The sequence below is a fragment of the Metopolophium dirhodum genome, chromosome 5, assembly GCF_019925205.1.
Source record: "Metopolophium dirhodum isolate CAU chromosome 5, ASM1992520v1, whole genome shotgun sequence".
NCBI lineage: Eukaryota > Metazoa > Arthropoda > Insecta > Hemiptera > Aphididae > Metopolophium > Metopolophium dirhodum.
The window spans coordinates 540,450-567,524 of NC_083564.1; the positions used below are offsets into that span (position 1 = coordinate 540,450).

The 27,075-nt window shown below is 31.4% G+C and overlaps 1 protein-coding gene and 1 pseudogene across 1 annotated transcript; one reads left to right on the forward strand and one right to left on the reverse strand.

Moving 5' to 3' along the window:
- Window positions 1-1,472: 1,472 nt before the first annotated feature.
- On the reverse strand, window positions 1,473-11,924 carry LOC132945951 (uncharacterized). The gene is made up of 4 exons (XM_061015792.1): window positions 11,640-11,924; window positions 7,936-8,304; window positions 1,923-1,991; window positions 1,473-1,853 (listed from the first exon to the last, which is right to left on the reverse strand). Exons 1-4 carry the CDS (start codon window positions 11,922-11,924, stop codon window positions 1,704-1,706), a joined length of 873 nt encoding a protein of 290 aa, XP_060871775.1. The 3' UTR covers window positions 1,473-1,703.
- Window positions 11,925-16,766: 4,842 nt separating this feature from the next.
- On the forward strand, window positions 16,767-19,485 carry LOC132944691 (craniofacial development protein 2-like; annotated as a pseudogene).
- Window positions 19,486-27,075: the final 7,590 nt, after the last annotated feature.

Genomic DNA, 27,075 nt, shown 5'->3' on the forward strand with positions numbered 1-27,075 from the left:
TTCCTATACATCTCAATATTGTGGGTTTTAAGCCTTTCATTATACTTCGTACCATTTCTCCTTGTGACATATCTTTGTCAATTCGCTTACACAATGACTATACTTCATTAATGTAAGACACACTTTGTTCATCAGGTTTCTGTTTGCGTTTTTCAAGCATTATTCGAAGCATATGATTTTGGGAAATGGGTTCAAATTCTAGTATAAATTTTTTTTTTAGATCGGACCAATTAATGTTTTCAACGGCATCCATAATATTTTCATAAAATATGAGAGCAGTGCCTTCTAAAAATACGGGAATATATAGACTTTTTTCAGATTCGGACCATCCGTTAATAAGTGCAGCTTTTTGATAATTTTTTAAGAAAGAATCGACGTTTTCAGAATTATTTCCCGTGAATTTTCCGGGTTCAAAGTAAGGTTTTTTATTGTCTCCCATATTTTATTACCTATTTGTATTATTTTTAAAAAATAGTTTTATAATAAGTAATGTACAATTATTTAATTGTAATATTTTTGCAACTAATTTAATAGATTTAATTAATATATTTTTTACTAAATAAGTAAATTTTTTATTTTAATGAGTATAAAATTAATTGGTTTTGTTTTTATAATAAATGATGATACCTATGTTAAATCGTAAATCGTTAAATTAGTATGTTTTATTAATAAATAAATCACTTTTTGTTATGATTGTTTTTCTAAGTTTTATTTTTAATATTTTTTTGTATTGATAATTTATTTTTTTATTAATAAATTCTTAAAATTAATATTGAAATATTATAATCTTATATAACGAATATAATTTTGTAAAATGTATTTGATCAATTCTCAGTTTATTTATCTGAATAAACTGAACTTGTGTTGGGCGCCACTTTGCAATAACTTAGAAATAAGATAAATATAAAAAATACGAATATAAATACGACTCCTGTCGATATTTATATTAAAATCAGAGGTTAAAATAGTAAAATTAAGCTATTACCTTCCTCCAGGTGTTTTAATAGAATTGTTCTATTGAAAAAATCCATGTAAATATTATTATATTTACAATCTAAATTATTTTGATTTCTAATTAATGAATTGAGATGTTTTACAAAATCATTTCTATCTATATTTATTTTAAAATGTCCCCAAGATAATATAAGATAATGGTATCAATACCATTTTCCTAAATAAATCTTTTATCATCATATCACTTAATACTTTTTTATTTTGTTCTACAGTAAAAATATCATGTTTCTTAGTTTTAAATAAATTTTGTTTAACATATTTTGGTTTTTTAGTTAATAAACAATTTTTAAAATCATTAAAACATAGTTTATTTTCCACTACTTGATGATAACGATAACAACAGGATGTGGTTCACCTCAAAAAAGCTATATACATTTTCGGAACCTAAAATTAAGGTTATAAACCACCCCTGCCATAAACTACATAGATAAATAAAAAATTTAAAATGTTGATACCACATATTATAATATAATTATTTTCAAAACTCTACGAAATTTTCAAAATATTTAAACTATATATAATTAACAATTTACTATATAATTATAAGATCCATCAATAAGTCGGTGAGCTAAAAACAATAATACATTATGATAATATAAAATAACAATAATTATCAATGAAACATGATCGTAGTTCGAGTGTCTTACGTTAAACAAATATCACGGGATGCCAATTAATATCTCTGTTTATTATTTATTCAATCTGAACAGAATTTGAATTACTAAATAACCAATTGCACTGTTTGTTAGGATAAGTAGTTGTCTTATATTGATATAAAATATTCCATACAACTGAAAATGGAAGTGCTCGTGCAATCTTCGTAGTAAAAAAAACTTGATCTAAATAGAATTAAAAATAATTTAAATTTGAAATGAATCAAATGTAGTAGTATAGTTATATATTTATACCTGACGTTTAATCCTAGGGTTTCTTTCGATTACGGATCGTTGATGTAATACAAGACTCATCCGATTTATCTGAAAATTCAAAAATTAAGTTTTAAATATTTTGAATATACTCAATAAACACAATGTTGACTATTTAAATCCCTACAAATAGATAATCAATTAATTTTCTTGATTATGTTTATACAAGATAAACATTAATGGACAATGGTGGGGGGCTACATAAAGTTGCCCCCCCACAAAAATACTAAAACGGAAATTACGAACAACGATTGATTCGCAAATTATTACAAATTATTACGTGAAGTTGGCACCAAAAATGTTAAAATAACTCCCACAGCTAAATTCGAAGTTTGCTAATTCTAAAAATTGATTTGCAAAATATTTGTGCAGGTTTGAAATTGATCGAAAAAAGTTGAGGAGCTAACTTCACTGATATCATTATAATATAGATTGTGTCTTAGAAATTTTATTTATTGGTATCTACGGGAAAAAAATGAAATTTTAGTTTGTTTTTAATTACTGGCGTTGCTAAGTATTGATAGGAGATATAAAATAACTAGCTGAATTACCCGGCGTTGCCCGGAAAAACTCCTATGAGGTGTAAAACACTCTGGTAGCGTTGAAAAAAAAGCAAAAACAATTGACTAAGCATAACAAATATATAGCACTCAACAATTTGTGGCTACAAATTTAAATATTATATAATTTACATTTAAAAATACATTCTTCTTTTCGATTGTTTTCGTATTTTTTATAGTACCTCCTTGTATACAATATTTTTGGTTCTTCCTTCGGGAAGCAGTATTACCAGACTATCAGGAGAGCTTACACGTGAACAGGCTACGTATAATTGGCCATGGGAGAAACAGTCATTCCTTAAATCCACTCCAGCCACTTTCAAAGACTGTCCTTGAGCTTTATTAATTGTCATGGCAAAACATACCTCGATGGGAAACTGTAGCCGTTTGAATTGAAAGTGGTAGTCAGATGGAATTAAAGGTATTCTTGGTAGAAAAACTGTTTCTCCCCTACCGCAGCCTGTAAAGATAGTTGCTTCAATTACATGTTTATGTAAGGTCTTTACCCGAAGTCGTGTGCCATTACAAAGTTTTGGAGGTATAAGGTTACGCAATAGCATTATTGGAGCTCCAATTTTTAAACATAGATTGTGAGGTGGAATTCCTGGTGGATTTAAAGTGTGAAGGAACTCTACAGGGTAATTAACTACATCATTTAACTCCACAACAGAGTCCACAGATGAATATTTCGCCATTTCAGTAGGAAGCTGGTCCAATAAGGAGTCGTTGATGCTTGCTGCAGTGTCATTCTTTGGTGTAAGAATGGCTCTTTCATTCAGCCAAGTCAGGTTTTCTGAATGTAAAATATTTAAATTCGGATATATTTGCTCACTCAAACTTTTTAGATCCTTGACGACTGAACACAAATTGTTTGGAATGTTCACTTTCCTACCATCATCTTCTTGTAAATCTCCATTTCCTATTTGAAGGAGTAAGTTGGAAAAATCCTCTGCCTCAGGATCGCCTCTAAGGTACACTCTCATGTTGACTCGTAAGGATTTGACTTGGATCTTAGGCCATAGGTAGGATGATTTAAGGCAGGTCCTTACCTCATCAGCACGAGTTCCTCGAGGAACAACAGGTAGTGTTTGCCTGAAGTCCCCAGCCAGTAAGACGGTCATCCCACCCATTAGGCGATTACTACTCCTGATGTCCTGGAGAGTTCTATCCAATGCTTCTACTCCTCCCTTGTGAGCCATTGTAGCTTCATCCCAAACAATTAACTTGCATTCCTTAAGTACATGTGCTGCATCACTTTGCTTTGAAATGTTGCATAAAGGAGTTTCAGAAAAATTTAAGTTGATAGGAAGTTTAAAAGCAGAGTGAGCGGTCTTTCCACCATCCAACAAAGTAGCTGCTATTCCAGAGGAAGCGACAGAAATCGCTATTTTTTTGTGCATTCTTACGCTAGCTAGCAACAGATTCATTAAAAACGTTTTTCCTGTTCCACCAGGAGCATCCAAGAAAAAAACACGTCCAGAATCTGAATCAACACTTCTTATAACTTCGTAATAAACTTGACTTTGTTCAGGATTAAGCTTTGTTATGTTGTGATAAACTAATTTAGAAAGCTGTTCTACGTCATAAGACAGTTCTCTCAGATAATCACGATTAACAATTAATTCACTCGCATCGTGAGATGGTGAAGGAAGTCCAAACTGATGAAGTGAATGGTTACCCATCGAAAAGACGACCTGTTCTAGCAGCACTAAGCATTTGTTATGAACAACGTCCACAATGGTTTCAATATCAATCTCTGGGTAATCATTTACCAATTGTCTTTTCACATCTTCCGACATACTGTCCTTATGTTTTTCCCAAAGTTTTAACGGGTCAGCTAACTGATAAGACACTAATAAAACAGCAAATAGTTGACGGATTTTTTGTGGAGAATCAATAATAGTGGCTTCTTCTAGAGTTCGGTCCCAATGAGTGTCATCTTCCAACAACCCAAGAGCTTGGCAGGCTGATTGATAAGATGGATGAACTACTCCAGACACTGTTTTGAGATCATTAAAGCAAGTCGGTCCACGTACTTCATGAAGTAATAGTCGCAAGTAATAGCATTCGGCATTGTTAGGGTGTATAGTATAGACTCTACCAATCACATGATCTTGTTTGACTCCTGGATGACCTGAGACACCCTTTCCTTGCTTTCTTCGGCTAAACTTGTTATTTTTCCAAATAAAATAAGCTGGAACTTCACTATACAAAAGCGTTCTTGCAAAAGAATCATTTTTACATAGCTCAAAGAATCCCAAAAGTGTAGTACTATTAGGGTTCTGAACTTTTTCTGAGGCATTATCAGTTGTGAAGTAAATTCTTTGACCATTCTCTAGATGAACAGAAAGATGCAAAACAGGAAGAAATCTCTCATGGATGGGGATACGTAAGATTCTCCAAGCAGCTTCAGAACTGCTAATATAGCGCCCTGCTTCATACTTGGATATTTCATCCTGCTCGTTTTCTAAACAAAACGCTGCTTGGTCACTTCCTTTATTTACATACTTGCATATGTACTTTATGGACTTCACAGAGTTGCACAGTTCAACGTTAATATGAGCCATAAATGTACGGGACAAAACAGGATTATACGGCAACACCCATTGGTTATCAATTTTTACTCCATTAATTTCAAGCGAAAATCCGCCATCAGATGGAGCCCGCCTTCGATACTGGGGATATCCGTCATCTGCAGTGTGCGTATCCTTGGAAAATGGACGTGGATATCTCTTGCTACATGAACCATTGAGCATGCATGGTGATTTTCTATTCAAATGTCCACATGGCCCGTGAATCATAGTAGATTTTACGATGTCATAAAGGAGAGGGTCAAGTTCGGGATCAGGAATTTCTGCACTTATAACACTGTCAATGTCAGAAGGCATAATTCTATCATGTAGCCATAGAAGTATATGCACATGTGGCAGACCCCGTTTCTGCCATTCTACTGTGAACATGTAACACCTACAGGAACCGAAAATAGAACCTTTAGTTAGAAGATGAATGATTTTTTTAACTTTTAAGTGAAAAACCCTAGCTATTATGTCATGCCTATCTTGAGGCTTTTGTCCATCGTGTAAGGAAGATTCAATTTCAATCCACTTAGTATTACATGTGAACGTAATGAACAAATCAGGACGGCCATAGTGGCGAACATATGTCATGGCGTCCTGAGTTCTCTCGTGCATATAACGGGGTCCTCCTGTGAAACTGGAAGGTAACACAACTATTTTGCCAATCTCTGAAACTTGTCCATCTCCTTTACACATTGCGTCTTTGAGATGCACATAATTTTCAGCTCTCAGTTTACTTTGGTTGTGTCTAATGAAATTAAGCCTTTCTGTTTCTATCTTAGCGTACATATCAACCAAAAACTGATTGAGAAGACTACGGTATAGTAACATGTAGTTATTTTGCCCTTGTCTTTCCATAATTCGATAAGAGTAAAATTCGGAAGCAGAAACTGTTTTTTTAAGAGATATCTTAGAACTTGGGTCACGCTGAGGTATTTTGATGGAATACCCATCTTCACCACGACAGAACATAAGAGGGTACTGAAAAGCGTCGTAAGCACGATGGGTTTCATTTATTCTCACTAACTTGGTGTCTCTACTTTGAAGAATTATATCTCTTTTTTCAAAATCCTGTCCCACAATAACTAAAGCAACCTCGCTTGTTGACGGTGCATTATACCGACCCCTGTGTTGATTTACAGGTTTTCTATCGGCATGAATCACAACTTTAAATTCCTGTCCTTTAGGAACACATTCAATAGCTGTTTTAAAATCTCGTACGTACTGGTTGTGGTTGTGCAGCATTTTTTGAAGTTGGCCAACCAACCAAGGCTTTACGGCAGGAAAAAGATTAGACCGAAGTTCCGTTTCTTTTTCATCGTTACCAACAAAATATATTTGTACAAATGATGGTTCATTTGCATGCGAAGGTAAAACACTTCCTATTCTATGGTAAATTTTGAAGGTTGGCATAAAGCCACCTACATTGCCACCTACATTTACCGTTTTAGCCCCAAACGACGTCATCTGGAAACAGCCGTTGTATTTTCTAATGTTCGTTAAAAAATGTTGAGATTCAGGATGATTATTTAAAAGTAGGCTGTGTAGTGGATCAGGAAGTGTTTCAGTTGGAGGAAGAACAACTTTACCATTACTACAACAAATACCGGGGCTTTCTTCCTTCCATTTCTTTGCATGACACCACTTGCATTCTGTTGGCTGTCCTATAGAAACAACTTTGTCATTACAGTAGTCTATTGTGCTGCTGTATTTAAAACCTGATAAACACTTTGATTTCCATGGAATCGTCGGTCTTTTTTTACTGTACATTTGTACAGCATCCCGATTAATCATAGGATTGTTTTTTGAATACTTAGAAACAGAAGCTCTATTTATATCAGGATTTGCGTTGTTATATCTTTTAACAGCCTTCCTATTAACTTCAGGATTTTTATGTGTATACTTTTTCACGGCTTCTCTATGTTTTTGTGTCTTAATTCTGTCATTTACCCTTGGGCGGCATTTTCTTTTTCTACTTTTTTCATTAATTACTATAGAACTGTTGTCTGATGACAACTGAGGAGTAGGGGCAAATAGAGGAATAAGTGGTTCAAAATGTGCGTTCATCATAGGACCAGTACACTTAAAATGAAATATTAACTTTTCTTCCAAGTACTCGTCCGGCTGTAAAATAACATCGCCATCTCTGTATATCACTAAATGGTACGGGTATATTTCAGAAGCAGCGTGAATTTCACAAGGGGTGGCATAAGTGGTAGGAAGGGACATGTGAGCATGATATTCGTTAATATTTCTGTAAATATTACCACACGGCATCATTCTGTACAGTTCAAACCGTTGCCAATTGTTACAAACGTATTGTACGACACTTGACCGTAAATTATTCGCATGAGAGACGGTGCTATACATGTGATACGAAAGTGAATAAAAGAAACATGAACCGTCTCCCTCCACATGCAGAGCACGGTGAGGTACCATGACACCGCGAACGTCGATGAGCTCCATGTGTTTACGGGCACCGTAAATATTTTACGACTGCGAACGATATCCGCGTAAGACTACGCGACTCACCAAAATAAAATAATACTATCGTTACCTTAGGTTGCAGGTAGCTGGAAACCCGCGGGCCGCCGTGCGCACAATACGTATTGGCGGTGAATAACTATAATTGTTAATTACTCCACTAAAACGCAACATTTTTGAAAATCCTTTCTTATTACACGGTGAAAATATGAGAAGAACCCCTATTCCAAATTTCAAGTCTGTACGTTGAGTAGTTTTTGAGATACAGTGATCAGTGAGTGAGTGGTATTTGGATTTTATAAGTATAGAAATATTAATTAAAAAAGATCTTTGACTTTACTTAAATATTAACTATAATAAATAATATATAAATACCTCTTTTTCCGTGGCTTGACCAGTCATGTATAATGTCAGAATATTAAATACTCTCATTGATAATCTTATGACTGGAAATGCAGAAAACTGGTTTCTAGGAAATAATATATGGTTGTATATTATATAAATTATTTCGGCGACATTTGTTGCAATAAAAGAAACTATGGCCGGTAAACCATATATTGATTTGTTGACATCGTTCAAGCATTCTAAAACTTCCAAATACATATCTCTGAATGTACTTAAGCACGACCTTATTTCAGGAATTTGTTCATTTATCTTGTACACTATCCACTGTGTGTATAATATTAGTAGTATATATTCATAAAATACTACTAATTGACAAGTATTCATAACCGTCAAATTAATCTGAAAATAAGTGATATTCAGACGTCACAACTGCTTATATTGTATCCATGTACAAATACAATATAAAACACTATTTTAATATTAGGTTAAGTTAGGAATGAATTGATATACAATTATCAAACAAGAATATCTGTTATTCCTCCACCGATAATGTATTTAAATTTATGTTTCAAAATGGGGTAACTGTTTTTTATAGCTTTGAACAGAAAATTAGCCAGGTTTTGTTGTACACGTGTAACATGGGAACAACCAAAGTGGGTATGACGTACTCTTAAAAGATGGACGGTAGTGAATTACAGAATGTCCAATGAATGTGCTGTAAAATGTAAACTACATATAATACAAATATTATACTCAAGTTTTTTAAAATTAATAGTGTGTGGGGACAACATGGTTTGAGCAGCGGTGCAATTTGACGGCGTAAATTGTCGTCAGGTAACCCTGGCAATGTACGGGCACTAGCCGTGCGATGAGAGTGGACTGTGTAAAAATGTAAAAGGTGGGAACGGAAAAAATATATAGGAATGTGAGAACCTTACAAAACAATAATAATTAGATAAAGAAATAATTATAACACCAAATGTTGATTGTAAAAAAATTATATGCTTTTAATTCAAATTATGTAAATAATAATAATAATGACAACAAAATAGTGCTTATGGTGTAGTGTTAGTCGTAGTGATAATAAATAAACATATATCGCTAATCAGGTGAACAAAAAACTATTGATAATAGGTACAAATTATATAATACGGCGGCGATGACGATATTACATAATCGTGCGAACATTTATTCGATAACGGACGTCGAACATAAATATTATAATATTATCACCTAACCTTTATGCAGTGGCGCTGAACTACTTTTTAGTAGATGGTGCAAACTCAAATTTTAAACACCCACCCACCGATGTCTACCTAGACACCCACAAAAATATTATTTCCAATTAGGTTCAAAGTCAACAATATTATTTTATACATAAATCGATACATCTATGATCTATATATATAATACATGTATATGTATATCGTATAGGTATATAATTAATTATTACATTTTAAGTTTCAACCATTAAATGCTTAGTACTAAACTGTATTTTGCAAATACATCGACCACTTCATCATTATCTATGTGCACATCGGACTCGCATGATTTTATTAATAATGACTCAAGACGATCTTGTTTCATAGTGCTCCTTAACCGGTTTTTGATCATTTTTAATTTAGAAAAAGTTCTTTCAGTGGTTACACCACATACTGGTAATGCACAAGCAATACGAAGGGCCATAAATAATGTAGGGAATACACAATAGTCAATACGACATATTACGTTTGTAGTTGATAACAAGTATTTATAAACATGTATGGTGAACGGTCGTACAGAATTTATTGGTTTATTGGTTTATATTATTATCAAAATAAAATTGTCATCATCCGTTATCGAAAACACGGTACGTTAGCACATTGGGCAAGCCGCAAGGGCAATAGCACGTTTATCAGAGGCGTATTCACGATTTTGGCACCCCTTTTTTTTCTCAGTTTCCTATTACTCGTTGTCACAAAAAACTTTTAAGACCCCACTACTTCAATAACAAAATCAAAACCAAAACCGGTAAAAATTGGACAGCGGTATTATAATAAAAAAACAAAGACGTAAATATAATTTAAAAAACGATATTTTTGTGAAAATCTTTGTATCTTGACATTTTGGAAAGTTTATTTTACACAAATGGCGATACGCGAACGCTCGATCCAGTTTTTCAAAGTAATTAATAAACTAAGAATGAACGTAAATAGTCCAGACCTTGAAACCGATTTTAGAAACTTGTATAAACCGTTTAAAAACCAAAACCAAAAAAAATTGGAAACTTCCAAATCAGTATACAAAATCGAAACCAAAACCGAAATTTCCTAATACCAGTATTGAAAAATTGAAACTAAAATCGAAAAAAATAAAAACATGTATGCAAAGTCGAAACCGAAATCGAAATTTTTTCAATCTGTTTCAAGCCCTGTAAAATGTGATTACTCAAAATGTATATTTTCCCCTTATTGCATTTATGCCTCAACTAATTTAGAGAACACTTTTATTTCACCATTACCACTCCATTTATTCCTAATAAAAAATCAACCTTTATAATCAAATAAAACAAATTATAATTTTAGATTTTAGCCTTTTTTTTCTAAATTTTACCTATCTACGTATGACAATATAATAAAATACATTACATATATTGATATATATTATATATAGAGAAATATGTTTAGAAATGTAAAAGATATTATAAGAAAGATACAGGTCATCACGTCTTATCGTTAATATAATTTCTCAACAAATCCAATAAAATAAAAATTTTTTTTTTTGTTATAACCTTTAGCGACGTCACCCCTTTGAGGAATCCGAATTTGGCACCCCGGAACAATAGCCCCCCATCGCCGCCCTACTCCCTTAAATACGCCACTGACGTTTATATAAATAAAATATAAATAGTTTTAATTTGTATACATTAGTACATTACACGGTTTGTGAACTAATTTTATCTACTATAATCACAGTCTTCTATTTATTTGCATAGTATATATTATTATTTTAATCTATGCCATTTGTTTCAACTTTCTACAATTACTTGGCCATCAATTATCGAAGTAATAACAAGTTCATATTAAGTAGGCACCTACTACCTAATACCTACTGGCTACTAAGTGTCAGTTTTTCAAAACTTTATGGACCCAGACACCCAGTGGTCAGTACCCACCCACCAGTTGTAGGTGGTGCAAATGCTAACTACGTGTTCGGCACCACTGCGGCTTTATGCTGAGACTCGGGCTGGTATGATGACAATTGGCTGGAACTTTGGCTGGTAAAATGGTGACTGGACCACGATGAGGCCCAAGAACGGTACACGACATTAGGTAACGCACTGTTTTGTCGGGTTTGGTGCTCAAGTTTCGCTGGCAGAGCACGTTTAACCGGATTGTATCAAATGTCGTCGTCACAAGAGTAAATACGACGACACGGACGGCTCGCAAATCGGACCGGACTAAATGTCGCGGGGGACTCGGCCGTATGATGCACGGCGAGCGGTAGGGCAAGCAGACGCGCGGGAGAGCGATATTCGCAGCAACGAGACTTTGACTCCTGCTCGGCCAAAAACCACGTATTCCAGCCATGATAGCTTATCGGGCACCAACAAATAGTTTTAACATGCATTAGATAAATGAGTAGACTAGGATACCCAGAAAGGCACAACAGTTAAATTATCTATATTAACTGTTAATAAATAAAATTAAAAGTTAGTTATAAACTTATAAGATATTTGTAGATAATAATGTTACCATTTCTTGTGTTTTAAGATTTTCGACAATATTTAGCACTCTGACGGTTTGAGTTACAACTCCCATGACATTTCCAATAAATCCAATAATGTAAATCCAATACATTTTTATATTTATCGGACCGACCACATTCAGGCGTATCAATTTTTCGTGAATTGTTTCAAGTTTTGTCAATACAATGGATAATGTACTATCAAAAAGTATGCGCCAGATAAGAGGTACGAATTTTCCAATGTAAATTAATTCAAAACAACTGATCATTATTATAGACGTTAGTTCAGACATTTCTGGATTAATTTTCTTGGCCTATAAAATAAAGTATCATCTGTACAATTTACAATTATTACATCATATTATTATATATATATTTATTATTTGTATTTCTCCTTCGATAAAGAAAATGGGTCCACTTAACATGTTCATTTAAGTTAGTTCTTACAATTTAAGAATTTATAAAGTGTACTCGAAAATAATATATATTAATAATAATATCGTGACATTAAAGTGATCGTATAGTTCCCCGTCATGAATTTTCAATTTATCACTTATGTTTTATCATACGAAACTCTCAAAAAATAAATTCTAAAAAAGTTTTTACCTACCCATAGGTTGGCCTTGTACATGTTACGCAAACCAGCATAAATGAATAAACATCGCCACATGTAAAACAACACTGAAGTCTTAAAATTGCCCTGGTTGAATTTTATACTACCAAAACCACAAATCAAAAAACCTTTGTTAAATTTATTAAATACTGATCTTACATTCATTATTACATTTATTTACAAATTTTGTAAAAAAAAAAAAGTGATAATTTAGTTAGTTTCTTAGGATTTGTGGAGTGTACAATGAATACAATGAATTAAAAATTATTACTACGAAAAATGGTTGAAGTCAAAAACAAATATAATTTAGTTAAATGTATGCTTAATACTTAATTTATATATTATTCAACGCAATTTGAATTCTATAGTACTGATATTTGATTATATTTGGTGAAGGTTGAGCCTAAATCAACATGTAGACTTAAGTGTTATTTATAATTTATCGGTAGTCACGTCATACTATTTACTTATTAATACATTTCTAATTTCTATGTTAAATAAATAATTAAAAAATGTAATGAGATGGCAATAATATTAAACCTTAAGTCAAACTTTTTAGGTTTATGAGAGTATTTTATAATAATTAAGAAAGTAATAGTGTATAACTAAATCTAAACTCACCAAATTATCCAACCTCTTATTCCAATCCCTTATTCAACCATGAAAAAAATACACCAAATTACATCCCTACCATATATATTTAAAAAAAAAAAAATGAAACTACAACACAACAATATGATACAATGGAATTTCAACGAGTTCTACAAAAACATCAACGAAATCAAATTAATCATCAATCTTCACCGGAACCACTCACCTTATAAGAGACAAATTTCAAGTCGGACGACCTATTTAAATAATTACGATCTCTTAAAAAAAAAACCTTATCAACTGCCTTAGAGCTTTTTTTATTATTATTATTAAGTTAATAAGATATTCTTAGCCTATGTAGACTATCTATATCTACATATTTTACAGAATCACAATTTTTTTCTTGACAATTTTAACATGCTACTAATTAAATAATAATAACACTAGTAGTGATACCTATACTTAATTAAGGTTGGTTAACATTAATGTATAGCATGAATTTTGATTATAAGGTCGGGACACTTTGCTTATAATTGTGCACGCAATCAGAAGACATTTTAGTACTTATTTAATCCAATAATATGATAGTTCTTCTGTTCCAACTTTCTATATTTTACTTATTACTAGTGTTGGCCAACGATATAATTTTCAATATCGATATCGTATTTTTTTCCCCGATATCGTATTGCGATATCGGAAAAATACCGATATCGATATCGAAGCATATTAAAAATTTAAAACATTAAAAGTATAGAATGCATATTATATTATGAGTGTAAATTAATTATTAATTAACAATTATATATTATTTTGTATAAACTGAAAAGTATCCAATGTATTTAATCAAAAAATTTCTTCTTCGAGTAGTTTTTCCATCAATGTTTCAGAACTTGGGTTCGATTTGAAATATGAATTCAAAAATAACAGTTGATTGAGTCGTTCAGGAGATAATCTATTTCTTTTCTTGGAAATGATTGTTCCAGCTTCGCTAAATAACCGTTCACAGGGAACACTAGTGGCCACTATACTTAAGTATTTTTTGGCTAGTAATGATACAGCTGAGTATTTAGATTCGTTTTCTTTCCACCAATTTAAAGGATCTTGATTGTAGGGAACTTTGATTTTCAAATTTTTATACTCTTCAAGTTGTTTCATCGTAGGACTTTGAGTTACCGAATAATCGTCTTCGTCATCATCATCGCTATCTATGATTTAATGATCGTAATTTCTTACGAGGAGGAGAGTGTGTTTTAAAATGTTCTTCATTTTCTAATATCGCCTCGTATCATAATCTACGTTTTTATCTTTATTATATCTGACAGATATTTTTTTTAAATTTAATTTTATACTGTTTACTCAGTTTAGTGTTTAATCACACCGATATTGCGATATTTTCGATAATTATTTTTAGATATCAATATCGAAATCATTGAAAAATACCCACGATATCGATATCGTATCGAATTATCGATATCGTTGGCCAACACTACTTATTACCGACTTACCATCGGGCATCGCCACATCGGTAGTAGTAAGTTCCAAACTACGGCAGTGGTGGTGAGGACGTGAGGTGGCAAAGTGCATCAAAAAATTAAAATTGGTCACCAATTATTATTAATTAGGTAACTAACTAAACTAAGCTAATAATAAAAAAAATAAATTGATGATAAATAATAATAATTATTATGAAGTTTTTACTTTGATAATTAATCATATATTTTATAATTTTAATATTTACAGTACAAGTTGGTTGAGTTTGGGTCGTTTAATATTTTTCCAATCTTGTACACAATTAACATCACAAATAATATTCTAAAATATTACAATATATTAAATGCACTTGTCATTAATTAACTTTATATTTATTAGAAAATACGGATTCTACAAAAACATCAATGAAATCAAATTAAGCATCAATCATCACCAACCACACACCTTATGTTTATAAGAGACAAAGGTGTGCTTCTATTTCCACATTATATAGTATATTATATTTTAGCAAATTGGATCAAGATAGTACTTTAGAGAAGTAATTTTTCAAATTTCTCAATTAATATTTAATGCTACGGGAAAAACCACCGACAAATTACGAAAAAACACTAAAAAGCGGAAGTTAATTTCTAACGCTTTGTTTATCACCATAGGAACAAACAGAAAATTATAATATTATGATATGAATTCAACTTACAAACTATAATAAATAATAATAATATAAAATATCTAGACTGACAAACCGTCTCCGCTTAGAAACGTTTTTCTTATACCTACAATGATATTATATCATTGAATTCAAGTTTAATACAATCCATTATAATATAATATATACATACACATTATATATATACATTATATTATATTAACCCACTTGTAACCTACTGTAATGGAAAGCGACATCCATTTGCCCGCTTTTTTTATTGCACTTCAATTTCTTTTAATTTTTTTATTTATTTAATATTAAATTACACTAAAAGGTACGTCTAAACATACCATTTTGAATTCAACATCATATTTTTGATCATCAAAAAATATTAATTTACGTCGTTTAATACAATCATAAGACATAAGCTACTGTGTAACTTTAAATAAATAATAGTTTTATTTAAATGTATTTTAATCTCACATTTCATTTTCAGTACTTTTGTTTTTGTAGTACATATTACCCAAATTATCACATATTACTTCTGTGTTCCTTTGCGTACCATGAACTATGGTGTAACTATGTGGCTGGACATTGGGCATAGGAAGAACAGAGAGTACTTGTTCTTGAGGTTCTACTATCATATACATATACAGATGAACAATTGAATACATACCTTACAAGTACACAGTTATTATTGGGTGGACACAAATCACAATAATGTGTTATGTGAGTTTGGTTCAATACATGCAATTAACTATATAATCAACTTACCAGCTTCATCTTGAATTCTACAGTAATCGTGATCATGATTTACAATATCTAAATAAACATATCACTTTTAGTATGTCCATAGGCGCAATTTAGGGGGGAGGGCTTGGGTGTGATGAAACGTTTGTGTATGTAGTGTAGACGGGTAATATATATGTAAGACGTGTAATAAAAACATAAAATCATAGTGAATATTTTAAATTTAGATTATTTGTAAATACCGTTCTATGGTAGCAGTGTCGATAACACCCGTTCGTACAGCAATTCGGCGAAAACGCATCGCTGGACACATTTTCAGTGTGACAAAATATATTACTCAGATTATTCCATGTTTCTATGGACAAACCCCAATCCACTATTGCCACTGTTATAATTTTATTATTGAGAATGATAGTAAATAATTCAATTTATATATACTAGTGAGTAGTGACCAATGTTTTCGAATTGCTATTTGCTTGTATTTATCGTCTACATAACTGTATAAGTCTACATATGATAATATGACAAAAAAAAAATAGAGGGGCTTCAGCACCCCTAGTTTTTTAATTGAAATTGCGCCCCAGAGTACGTTGTGGACTCAAAGTTAATGGATTAGATATTGAAAATTGATTTGGAATTTGGAATGAAGTACATATCAAAGATGGGCAAGTTAATGAAAATAATTTACTCAAGTTAAGTTAAGAGAACACAAAATCGATAAGTTAAAAGTTAATATGGAAAAAAATTACGATTTATCTATTTTTTTCAATTAGTATGTGGATCACGCGTTTTTCTTATTTCCTAAATTATAAAAAAAAACAATTATATTTAACCATAATTGTAATATCTATTGTGCAATGTATATATCTATTTTACTTCACTATACACATCTCAATTAATAATTTAACAAATATTAATTTTTTTATGAATACAAAATTATTTTATAAAGAAAAATAACAGACATTTTTGTATTGGGTTGTTTTGACTCGACCTTTTTAACTTTTGGACTTAATACTTGAACTACTTTAATAAATATTAATTCTCATGGGATTTCAGCAATCAAAGGAAGTTGTTAAATACATAACACATTCCACAGTAATGACTTGTTCTAGAGACATGGTTCAAAATTAAAATCAATCAACGTTGTAAAATCTAGAAAAGTACAGAAAATGAAAATTATTCAACTAGTATAATCCAGAAAAGAACAGTAAATGTTCTTAAGAGGACGTTCGTTATACCCGCATGTGATGTGTTATGAGTTATGAGTATTTTAAAATTGTAAATTTTTTATACATCTTAAAATACTCATAACTCGCTTTAAAATTAAAATATACTAAAAATCCCATGCGTTGCCTAGATAATAATCTTACCTTTAGATTTAATAAGAGGTAAATTCACTCTAATTTTTAAATTAACGGAGCTACACGTGTTTTTCTGAGCGTAAAATTCGCTATGTTACGCACTTTTAAGACGGAGACAACACATGCGAGTATAACGTCCTCTTAATTTAACCTTAATTTAATAAAATGCCTGTATTATATTATATGATATATATATATAAATATTTATATGTCTATATAACAATTAAAATGTATACCGACTTTTGTATGTAATAGTTGGCAACACTTTTTGATTTTCGAACTGTTATCAGTCGTCAGCTCCTTATCATTTTTCGGACAACTACTAATCTCCCAAATACAATGTTTATGTATATAAAAATAGGTGCATTATAAATTTAACCATCCGGTTGCTTAAAAATAATATTTTTAATTTTTGACATACATTATTTGAGAAAAGTGAAGCCAAGGCAGGCAACGAAAAATGTACTTCAAATCATCTATAAATTAGTTTTAATTTTTTGTTAGATACTAATAGTTAATGATTACGATTGTAAAAAGGTGGCGATTATCTCTGAAACTAATAATATACCATGTTATCAGAAATATATGATATGCCATAAAGTGTACGATAATTCCAATAATGAAAGACAAATTCATTTTTATTTTCATCGGTCTGACCACATTCAGACGTATCAATTTTTCGTGAATTCGTTCTAATTTAGTCAATACTATAAAATTGTACTAAAAATTGTAAACAAATTATAAATTAACCGTACGAAACCTAGTTAAAAGTTGACTTTTAAGTTATAGAAGTTTTAAAATTTAAAAAAAAAATATGGTTATAAAACATTGTAATTAAATTATACAGACTATATATAACTAACGTAGTAGGAGCTCTACGTATGTAGTAGACCCAATCATATTTAAACCTCTATTAGAAAACAATTTTTCAGGCGTAGGGAAAGTGGAGTGCCCATCGCCCAGTGTACTTAGTAAGTACACTGCAATAGCCCTACTCTGACCTTAATTGGTTGGAGTAGACTGGTCCTCCAGGTTGGGGGTTTAGCGCTGGGCTAACAACCCTGCCTTAGAAAAAAAAAATATTGTTCAGGAACTAACAACAAACTTGCCTCGGAACCGTGGAGCTTTGGAAAAAAAGAATGGAAAATGGAAAAATGGATTATCTTTTGGAACATGGAACGTTCGCACACTTTTTAAACCTGGAGCAGTAAAATGCTTAGTTGAGGAGATAGAAAAATATAAACTAGGAGTGGTAGCCCTACAAGAGATAAGGTGGGATGGTAATGGAACGATAGAGATCCAGGATACAACGATTTTCTACGGCGAATGTAATAAACATCGTCAATTTGGAACGGGCTTCGCAATACATAAAAACTTAGTGCCTTCAGTAAGAGAATTCAAAAGCATTAATCCAAGAATATCAGTATTAACAATAGAAGCACTATATTTCAACATCTCATTCGTGAATGGGTATGCACCCACGGAAGAAAAACCGCAAGAGGAGAAGGATGAGTTCTATGATAACCTGGAGCACACACTAAACGAAATTCCACGAAATATAATTAGAATTGTTTTAAGGGACTTCAATGCCAAACTAGGGAAGGAGATCATATTTCGGTCAACGGTTGGTATCCATAGCCTTCACGATGTAACTAGTGAGAATGGAGTCAGGCTTATAGATTTTGCAAGTGGTGGAGGGCTTATTGTAAAGAGTACGATGTTCCCGCATAAAGATATTTATAAGGGTACATGGAAGGCACCAAATGGTAGATATGTCAGTCAGATAGACCATGTTCTGATAAATACTAGGTTCAAAAATTGTATACATGATATTAAAACCGTAAGAGGTGCCGACTGTGACTCAGACCATTATCTAATTAAAGGGAAGCCGAAAGTCAAACTCAAGAAACTAGTACATAGTAAAGGAACGTTAGTGGATAGAATTGATGTGAATAAGTTAAAGAACACCAATATATGTGAATTTTTCAAGCAACAATTACATGAAACAATGAACAGCTTAAGCTTAAACATAAATCAAGAAGAGACAATTGATACCAAATGGAAAATGTTAAAGGATACTATAAAAACGGTTACAGACATGGTAATAGGAAAACAAAAGAGAACAAGGAAACCGTGGTTCAACAACTCCTGTAGGAAAGCATTTAATAGAAGAAAAGAAGCCAGGACTCAATTGCTCAACGATCCTACTAATAGAGAGAAAGCCATGGTATACAAAGAACGCCAAAAAGAAGCTAGTAATATATTTAGATATGAAAAACGGAAATATACAAAAGATGTACTAGAAGAAGCCGAGATTGATCATAGAGGAAATAAGACTAGACAACTATACCAGAAGATAAATTCAATTAGAGGAAAATACAAAAAACATAATAAGTTCCTAAAAAATGACGATGGTTCCCTAGTAACAGAACAGGACAAAATACTTGAAAAATGGAAACACTATTTTGGACAACTACTTAACTGTGAAAACCCAGTGGAGACATTTGCATGGATGCCAACGGAACCTAATGACACTGAATGCCCGCCTCCAAGCAGAGATGAAATATTACAACAACTCAACAGGCTAAAAAACTATAAGACTCCTGGGGAGGACGGAATCCAAGGAGAAGTGCTAAAAAACCTAGATGAATTAACGATAAATAAAATACATAGTATTATAGAGAGCGTTTGGCATGAAGAAAGACTTCCTAAAGACTGGGGCACCGCATTAATCTGCCCTATTCATAAAAAAAATGATCCACAAGAGTGTAGTAATTATAGGGGTATAGCATTACTAGATACAACGTACAAAGTTCTAGCATATTGTATACTGGATAGAGTAAGACCTATAGCAGAGAATTTACTAGGTGACTACCAGGGAGGATTTAGGCCGAATAGATCCACAACAGATCAGATTTTCGTTATAAGATAGATCCTCCAAAAAAGCTGGGAATATAACATATTGTTTGTGGACTTTAAAAAAGCTTATGATTCTATTCATAGGCAAAGCCTAGTAAATATACTCAAAGAATTCAGATTTCCAAGTAAAATCGTAAACCTCATTGGAGCTACCATCAGCCAGACAGATATAAAAGTCAAGATAGCAAACACAATGTCACAGCCCATGGGAGTGACAACAGGTCTCCGACAAGGCGATGCACTATCTCCAGTGCTGTTTAACTTGGTACTGGAAAAAATAGTTCGAGAAATGAACATCTCGGAAGGAATTGAACTAGGTCAGGTAAAAATAGGGCTCATAGCATACGCAGACGATATTGCTCTCTTAGGAGATAATATTGAGGTGATAAAAAGTCTGGGAAAGAAACTTATAAAGACCGCGGAGAAAGTAGGCTTAACTATTAATGATGATAAGACAGAATATTTGGTTGTCAGTCGAAGTAACAGAAATTATAGACTAGAACAACATGTTGAGCTAGAAGGACATAAATTTAAGAAAGTATCACAATTCAAATATCTAGGATCGATTATCACCCAAGATAATGAACTTAAGACAGAGGTGTCGTCAAGAATACAATTAGCTAACAAGGGATATTATGGATTAGAAAAATACTAAAATCGAGGACACTCTCTAAAAATTTAAAAATAAGAATGTATATGACATTATTACGACCTATTGTCCTGTATGGCTCTGAGACGTGGGCATTGAGGAAAGCTGAAGAACAGAAACTAGGGGTTTTCGAGAGGAAAGTTTTAAGAAAAATTTATGGACCGGTCTTTGACAGTGGAACAAATGAATGGAGAAAGTTACATAATGATGAACTAAAAAGACAGTTTCAGAGACCTGACATAGTTAAGGAGATCACAAAAAGAAGACTCAGTTGGGGGGGGCCATGCCTGGCGTAAACAAGGATCCCTAGTTAGACAGGTAATAGAGAATGAACCAATAGGTAAAAGACCTCTAGGAAGACCCAGACTGAGGTGGGAAGACTGTGTTAAAAAGGACTTAAAAATGATAGATCCAGGAATCAGATGGAGAGAAACTGCAGAGGATAGGGACAGATGGCAAGATTTGTATTTAGCGGTATGGTCTTAAAGGCCGAAACCAGGAAAAAAAAAAAAAAAAAAATTAGAAAACAATTTTATTATTGTAATAATAAAGAATAAACTATGTATTTAAATAATTTTAAATATATCGTTTACCCATATGTTGGCATCGTATATTGTTATAGAAGGCCAACTAAAATTATTGAATATCTCAAGACATAAAATATCACCTTCGTCTAAAAATTATTGCTATATCTGGTTGTAGTCTATACTACCTATACCGAAAATTAAAAAAAACTTGGTTAAAAGCATTTAATATTGATCTCACACTCATAATTATTTTTATTCCTTTTATTTATACATTTAGTATTCAATTAGATGTTAACTATTAGTTTATTAGGATTCTTGTGAATATGAACCCTCGCTGGTTTTTACCAGATTAACATTAGGTACTCATTATTTTTTATGTTTAAACGATTAGATTTACATAATTTTACTTGGAATTAAAAATGTATAATAAATACTAAGAACAAAATCATTGTTGAAGTGAATAACAAATACTACCGTTGATTGAAATTTATGTTTAGTTATTACAGTTATTAAATTATGCTTCGCATAATAAATAATATACCATATATACCAAATATTTTTTAGTAGGTGATATTTAAAATGTGTATTATGTATATCGATATGATATCGTAAGTGATACAATATCTGAAAAATCGGAACGATATCGATACACAAAATTACATCATTGTCCATCACTAGTAGCCAGTAGGTAATAATATAGATAGGTACAAGTGGCTTGGCGTGGCGCGTTGGCTGCTACCAGTCGCGGAATGCGACTGGGAGTAAGTAACGGCCACAGCTACTAGCTCCCGGATGGGTGACCACCCGGGTTCATAATAGTTAAAAACCTTGCCACACATACACGTGTTTGCTACCTACCGTAACAATCGTTAAAAAACAATCGTAAAACCAAACCTACCATACCAACCTTACCCCTACCACAGTTCATAACCCCTACAACAGCTAATGGCCATAGTCGCCGGGCATAAGTTCAATAAAAAAAAAGAAAAAAAAAAGATAGGTACGAATGTACGATCTTTACATTTTTTTATACAATAGTTACGCATTATTTTTTGATTGTTGATTTGTACATATCGTAGTCATTGGAAAATTGTATATTATATAATAAACAGAAATGGTATAATATGTCTAACCACAAAGTAATTTTTATATAACCTATTTACGTGGAGCCTTGTTTTAAATTTTCAATCCTTGGCCATAAAAGTTAAACATTTTATACATTTTGAACTACAAAATAATTATTAAATTTTAAATTTGATAAATTTTGTCAAAATGTGAACTCTAAATGCTTATAAAAAAAAATTATGCCTATGTATTTTTAATATTTTTCAACTGCTATTGTAACAATACATCAGGAGCCTTGCATTAAATTTTCACGCTTTTTTACCCGACAAATAAAATTGTATTGATATTTAAAGAAAAAAAACTAAAAATATTGAAAACTGACAATGTCCGTAAAGAATCAAATTATTTTCAAAATTTTATCGTGTATAGAAAATGCTAATACAAACATTCAGTGAAATTTTCAAGTATCTACAGTCATTTGTTTTTTAATTACAACAAAATAAGAAAATCGTTAAATGAGAAATCGAGTGAATATCAAATGTTGTAAAAATATGAATTTCAAACGCTCATAAAAATTTAATTTGACTTTCTTGTAGACATTTTTTTTTTTTGATAAAGGTAGATAAACTTATGGATAATCTTGTATTACATTTTCAAATCTTAGATTGAAAAGAAAATTTTTTATGAATTCTCAACTCAAAATAGTTTGCTGATTTTCGTGATTTTTTCGTATTTTGTCAATATTTGAACTTCAAATGCTTATAAATAAAAACTGTGACTAAGGATTTTTAATATTTTTCAAATGTCATTGTAACAATATAGTAGGAGCCTTGTATTAAATTATCAAGCTTTTTTACCCAACAAATAAAATTTTATTGATATTTGTAGAAAAAAAACTAAAAAAAATGAAAACTGAAAATGTCCGCATATTGATGCGAGAATCACGCATTATTATAATACTAACACTTCGTTGCCTGTAAAAAAAAATAACTCTTAATTTTAAAAACAATTTGATTGTTCAACTACTTATGTGTGAAAATTCGATTTTATACATGTTTAATAACAAATAACTTAATGACCAATGGCATCCAACAATAAATAAATACTAATTTCTACTAATTATTTCTCCTATAACCAATAACAATTAACAACCATTTATAAACAAAAAGTTCCATCGTAAATCTCAAAATCTCTGTTTGAGCACCTCCCCGGGTTAGGCTTACCGGGTCCAATTGTGAATCCAAACCATTCAAGGACCCACTCAAGCACACTCAAAAAATGGGGCGCTTGTTAATTGCGCCCACATTAAGTAGGTAATAAAAATACTATAATAAAATGCGCCCGGGATTTTTCGGGGTCTAAAATGGATATAGTAAATTGCGCCCATAGCATTGATTAAATATACTTAATCAATGCCCATAGTATCTAAGTATCTAAGTGACCTTAAATTCATTGTTACCTATTATGTGTATTTCAAAAATACTGTTGTTCATTTATTGGTGGATAAGCCAAACGTTTATCGCTATAATCCTTATGAGTTATGATATTAGCGATATCAATGTCTTTACGCGTATACAACGGCTTAACGTATAGCCGTATAGGTAATATTTTAGTAGGTAAGCCGTTTGCGCTCAACAGTGAAAAATGGATAATATTATACATACTGGATTTAGCCAGAAAGAAAATGATGTTATAATCTACCAAACTTAAACATTTTCAAAATTAAAACATGAGTTGTCTCCGGGTGAAATAAAGTGGTGATATAGTGTAAACACGTATATTGAGTCGCTAAATGACAATCATAAAAATAATATTTCTATTGGGCGCAATTTACTACACAGAAATTTGTACCTGAAAAATATCGGGCGCAATTTACATTTGTTTCTCTTCGTTGGGCGCAATTTACGTTTACCCAAAGAATGTCATCAAAATCGGTGCAGTAATTTATATAGGAGGAATACTTACCCACGGACAGAAGAAATATATAATATACTTAGATAATATAATAATTTAGTTTCAATTTTTACATACCAAACGATTAGTTAACATGTATTGTCTTTATGACTTTTTTTATTATATCGAGATATGCCGATATACGTAGCACCGCATTTTGGGTGTGTTAATTTTGTTTTCGGGCAAAGTCAGGTGATCAGGTTAGTTCTAACATAATTTTCTCAATATTCAAATACCTACATCAAGTGGAATCCTTGAAATTGTCCCACAAAACACCAGAATCGCTGGTTTATATCATAGTACAGCTATAGCGAAGTGTAAATAAAAACAATTTAAGAGGTTCCGACCCAGTGATAGACATTACGCAAACAGTGCCGGATCTTGAACTCTGAGGGCCCCAGTGCAAAAAAAATATATAGCGTGGTGCTTTGAAAATAAAATGTACTTAATAATCCAGTTTTATGTAGTAGATATCGGTCAATTAATATTGATGTTTTACCTGGTATTACATGCCACGTGTATGGTGTACCTATGGCATACTAACTTCTATATTTACAATCGTGGTATAAGTTTTAAATTTTAAATTTTGATGTAAATGTAAAACGAATTCATATTCATAAAATATATTATGTTATCTTTACTTTAATTTCAATGTATTCTGTATACCTATACATATAATATGGTATGAATTTGCAATGATTGCGTGGTAGGGTATTTCATGAGACTATTGGCTGATTGCCGATCACTTTACTGGTATACCTATAGTACCTACTATTCGACTATAAAATATGACATATTCTTACATACAACATACGGTTTTATATTATAAATGTAAAATATAAGTGGTGGTGGCATAGATATATAATGGATAAGGCCATTTATCTTTAATATAATATATTAATATATATATGGGTCAATGGGTGGTGGTCGACCTCTAGGCTCTAGCAGTCATAGATCTAGAATATTGGCCTCATGAAATAAAAAAAAACACCCGAAAAACCCCCTGACTATACCATTGCCGTTCACCAGTCACTACAACTTATAAAAAATATAATATTGTTCACTTGAATCATCCAATCACAAATTATATATAGAAGTTAATATAGATTAAACCTACATAAAGCAAAAGAAATTAATCCTGAGATAATAACACTAACAGATATTCTATCTAAGCTCTCATATTCTTTTGTAGAAACAATAAAAATACTAACATTAAATTTAACATTGCCTGTTAATACAGCTTTCAATTAACGCTTTTTTTTGGGACTTTTTAACTATGCGGGAGATAACCAGTGTTGTAAAGAAATTTATAAAGAATACTTTTATTCAAATACTTATATTTTTATTTTATACACCATAGAAAAGATTTTATTCGTTTTAAGTTGGTTATGGACAATTTAAAATTTCAATTTTAGATTCTGAGTGGAACGATGAATGTATTGATTTTACAATGATCCATTTTTTTATTTTTTTTTCTGTCTGTCATCACGGTTTGGGAAGGCAGTAGAAGTGCTTCTATTTTCTTCAACAGTATCTTGTTCGATGGGAAAGTGAATCTAGTTGGTGCATTCGGGATGTCAAATTTTAAAATTCCCAATAGTTTTCAAAAACGACGTGAAAAACAACATAAATTTAAGGAAAAACGGAAATTTTTACGGAAAATCTGTTTTTCACAAAATCGATTTTGGTTTTTGGTGTAACTCTAAAACAAATGACCGTAGGTACATGAAATTTTGACTGAATGTTTATATTAGCATTTTCTATACACCATAACATTTTCCAAATATTTTGAGCTGTTTACGGACATTGTCAGTTTTCAGTTTTTTTAGTTTTTTTTCTATGAATATCAATAAAATTTTATTTGTTATGTAAAAAAGCGTGAAAATTTAATGCAAGGCTCTTGATATATTGTTACAATACTACAATAGCACTTGAAAAATATTATAAATACATAGGCACAATTTTTTTTATAAGCATTTAAAGTTCGAATTTTGACAAAGTTTATTAATTTTAAAACTTAATAATTATTTTGTAGTTAAAAATTTATAAGATGTTCAACTTTAATAGCTAAGGATTGAAAATTTAAAACAAGCTTCCACGTAAATAGATTATATATAAATTACTTTATTCACAATAATATTGTCAAATATATTTGGTAATATCATAGGCTGACTGACCGTTTTCGCTCAGAATCGTTTTTCTTATACAATAATATTATATCATTGAATTCAAATTGAACACCATCCATTACAGTGACCCACTGTAACCTACTGTACAGCAGAGCGACATCCACTTACCCACTTTTTTGTTTTTTTTTCCATAAAATTGTATTTGTTGGGTCAAAAAGCGTGAAAAATTAATACAAGACGCCTGAAAAATTTACTAATTATTTAGTAGTTGAAAATGTATATAAAGTTCAACTTTTATAGTTAAGGATTAACAATTTAAAACAAACTCCCACGTAAATAGGTTAAGTATAAATTTATTACTTTATTCACAATAATATCATCACATTTAAGTAATATCGTAGTCTCCAGATTTACCGTCTTCGCCCAGAATCGTTTTTCTTATACAATGATGTTATATCATTGAATTCAAATTTAACACAATTCATTACAGTGACCCATTTGTACTTATACAAAATTATGACATACTGTCCAGCAGAGGGACACCCACTTGCCCCCCTTTTTTCCCATTATTTTGATTTTGAGTTTTTAAATTTATATATTAATTGATAAATTATTCATACTATTCATACTATTATTTTTATATAGGCACATTTCTATTTGAATTAGTTTAAGTATATATTATGTGAGTGCAAAAACTGAAAATGAGTATTATTAAAACTTGAATGCTAATAATAAAAAAAAGTTTTATAT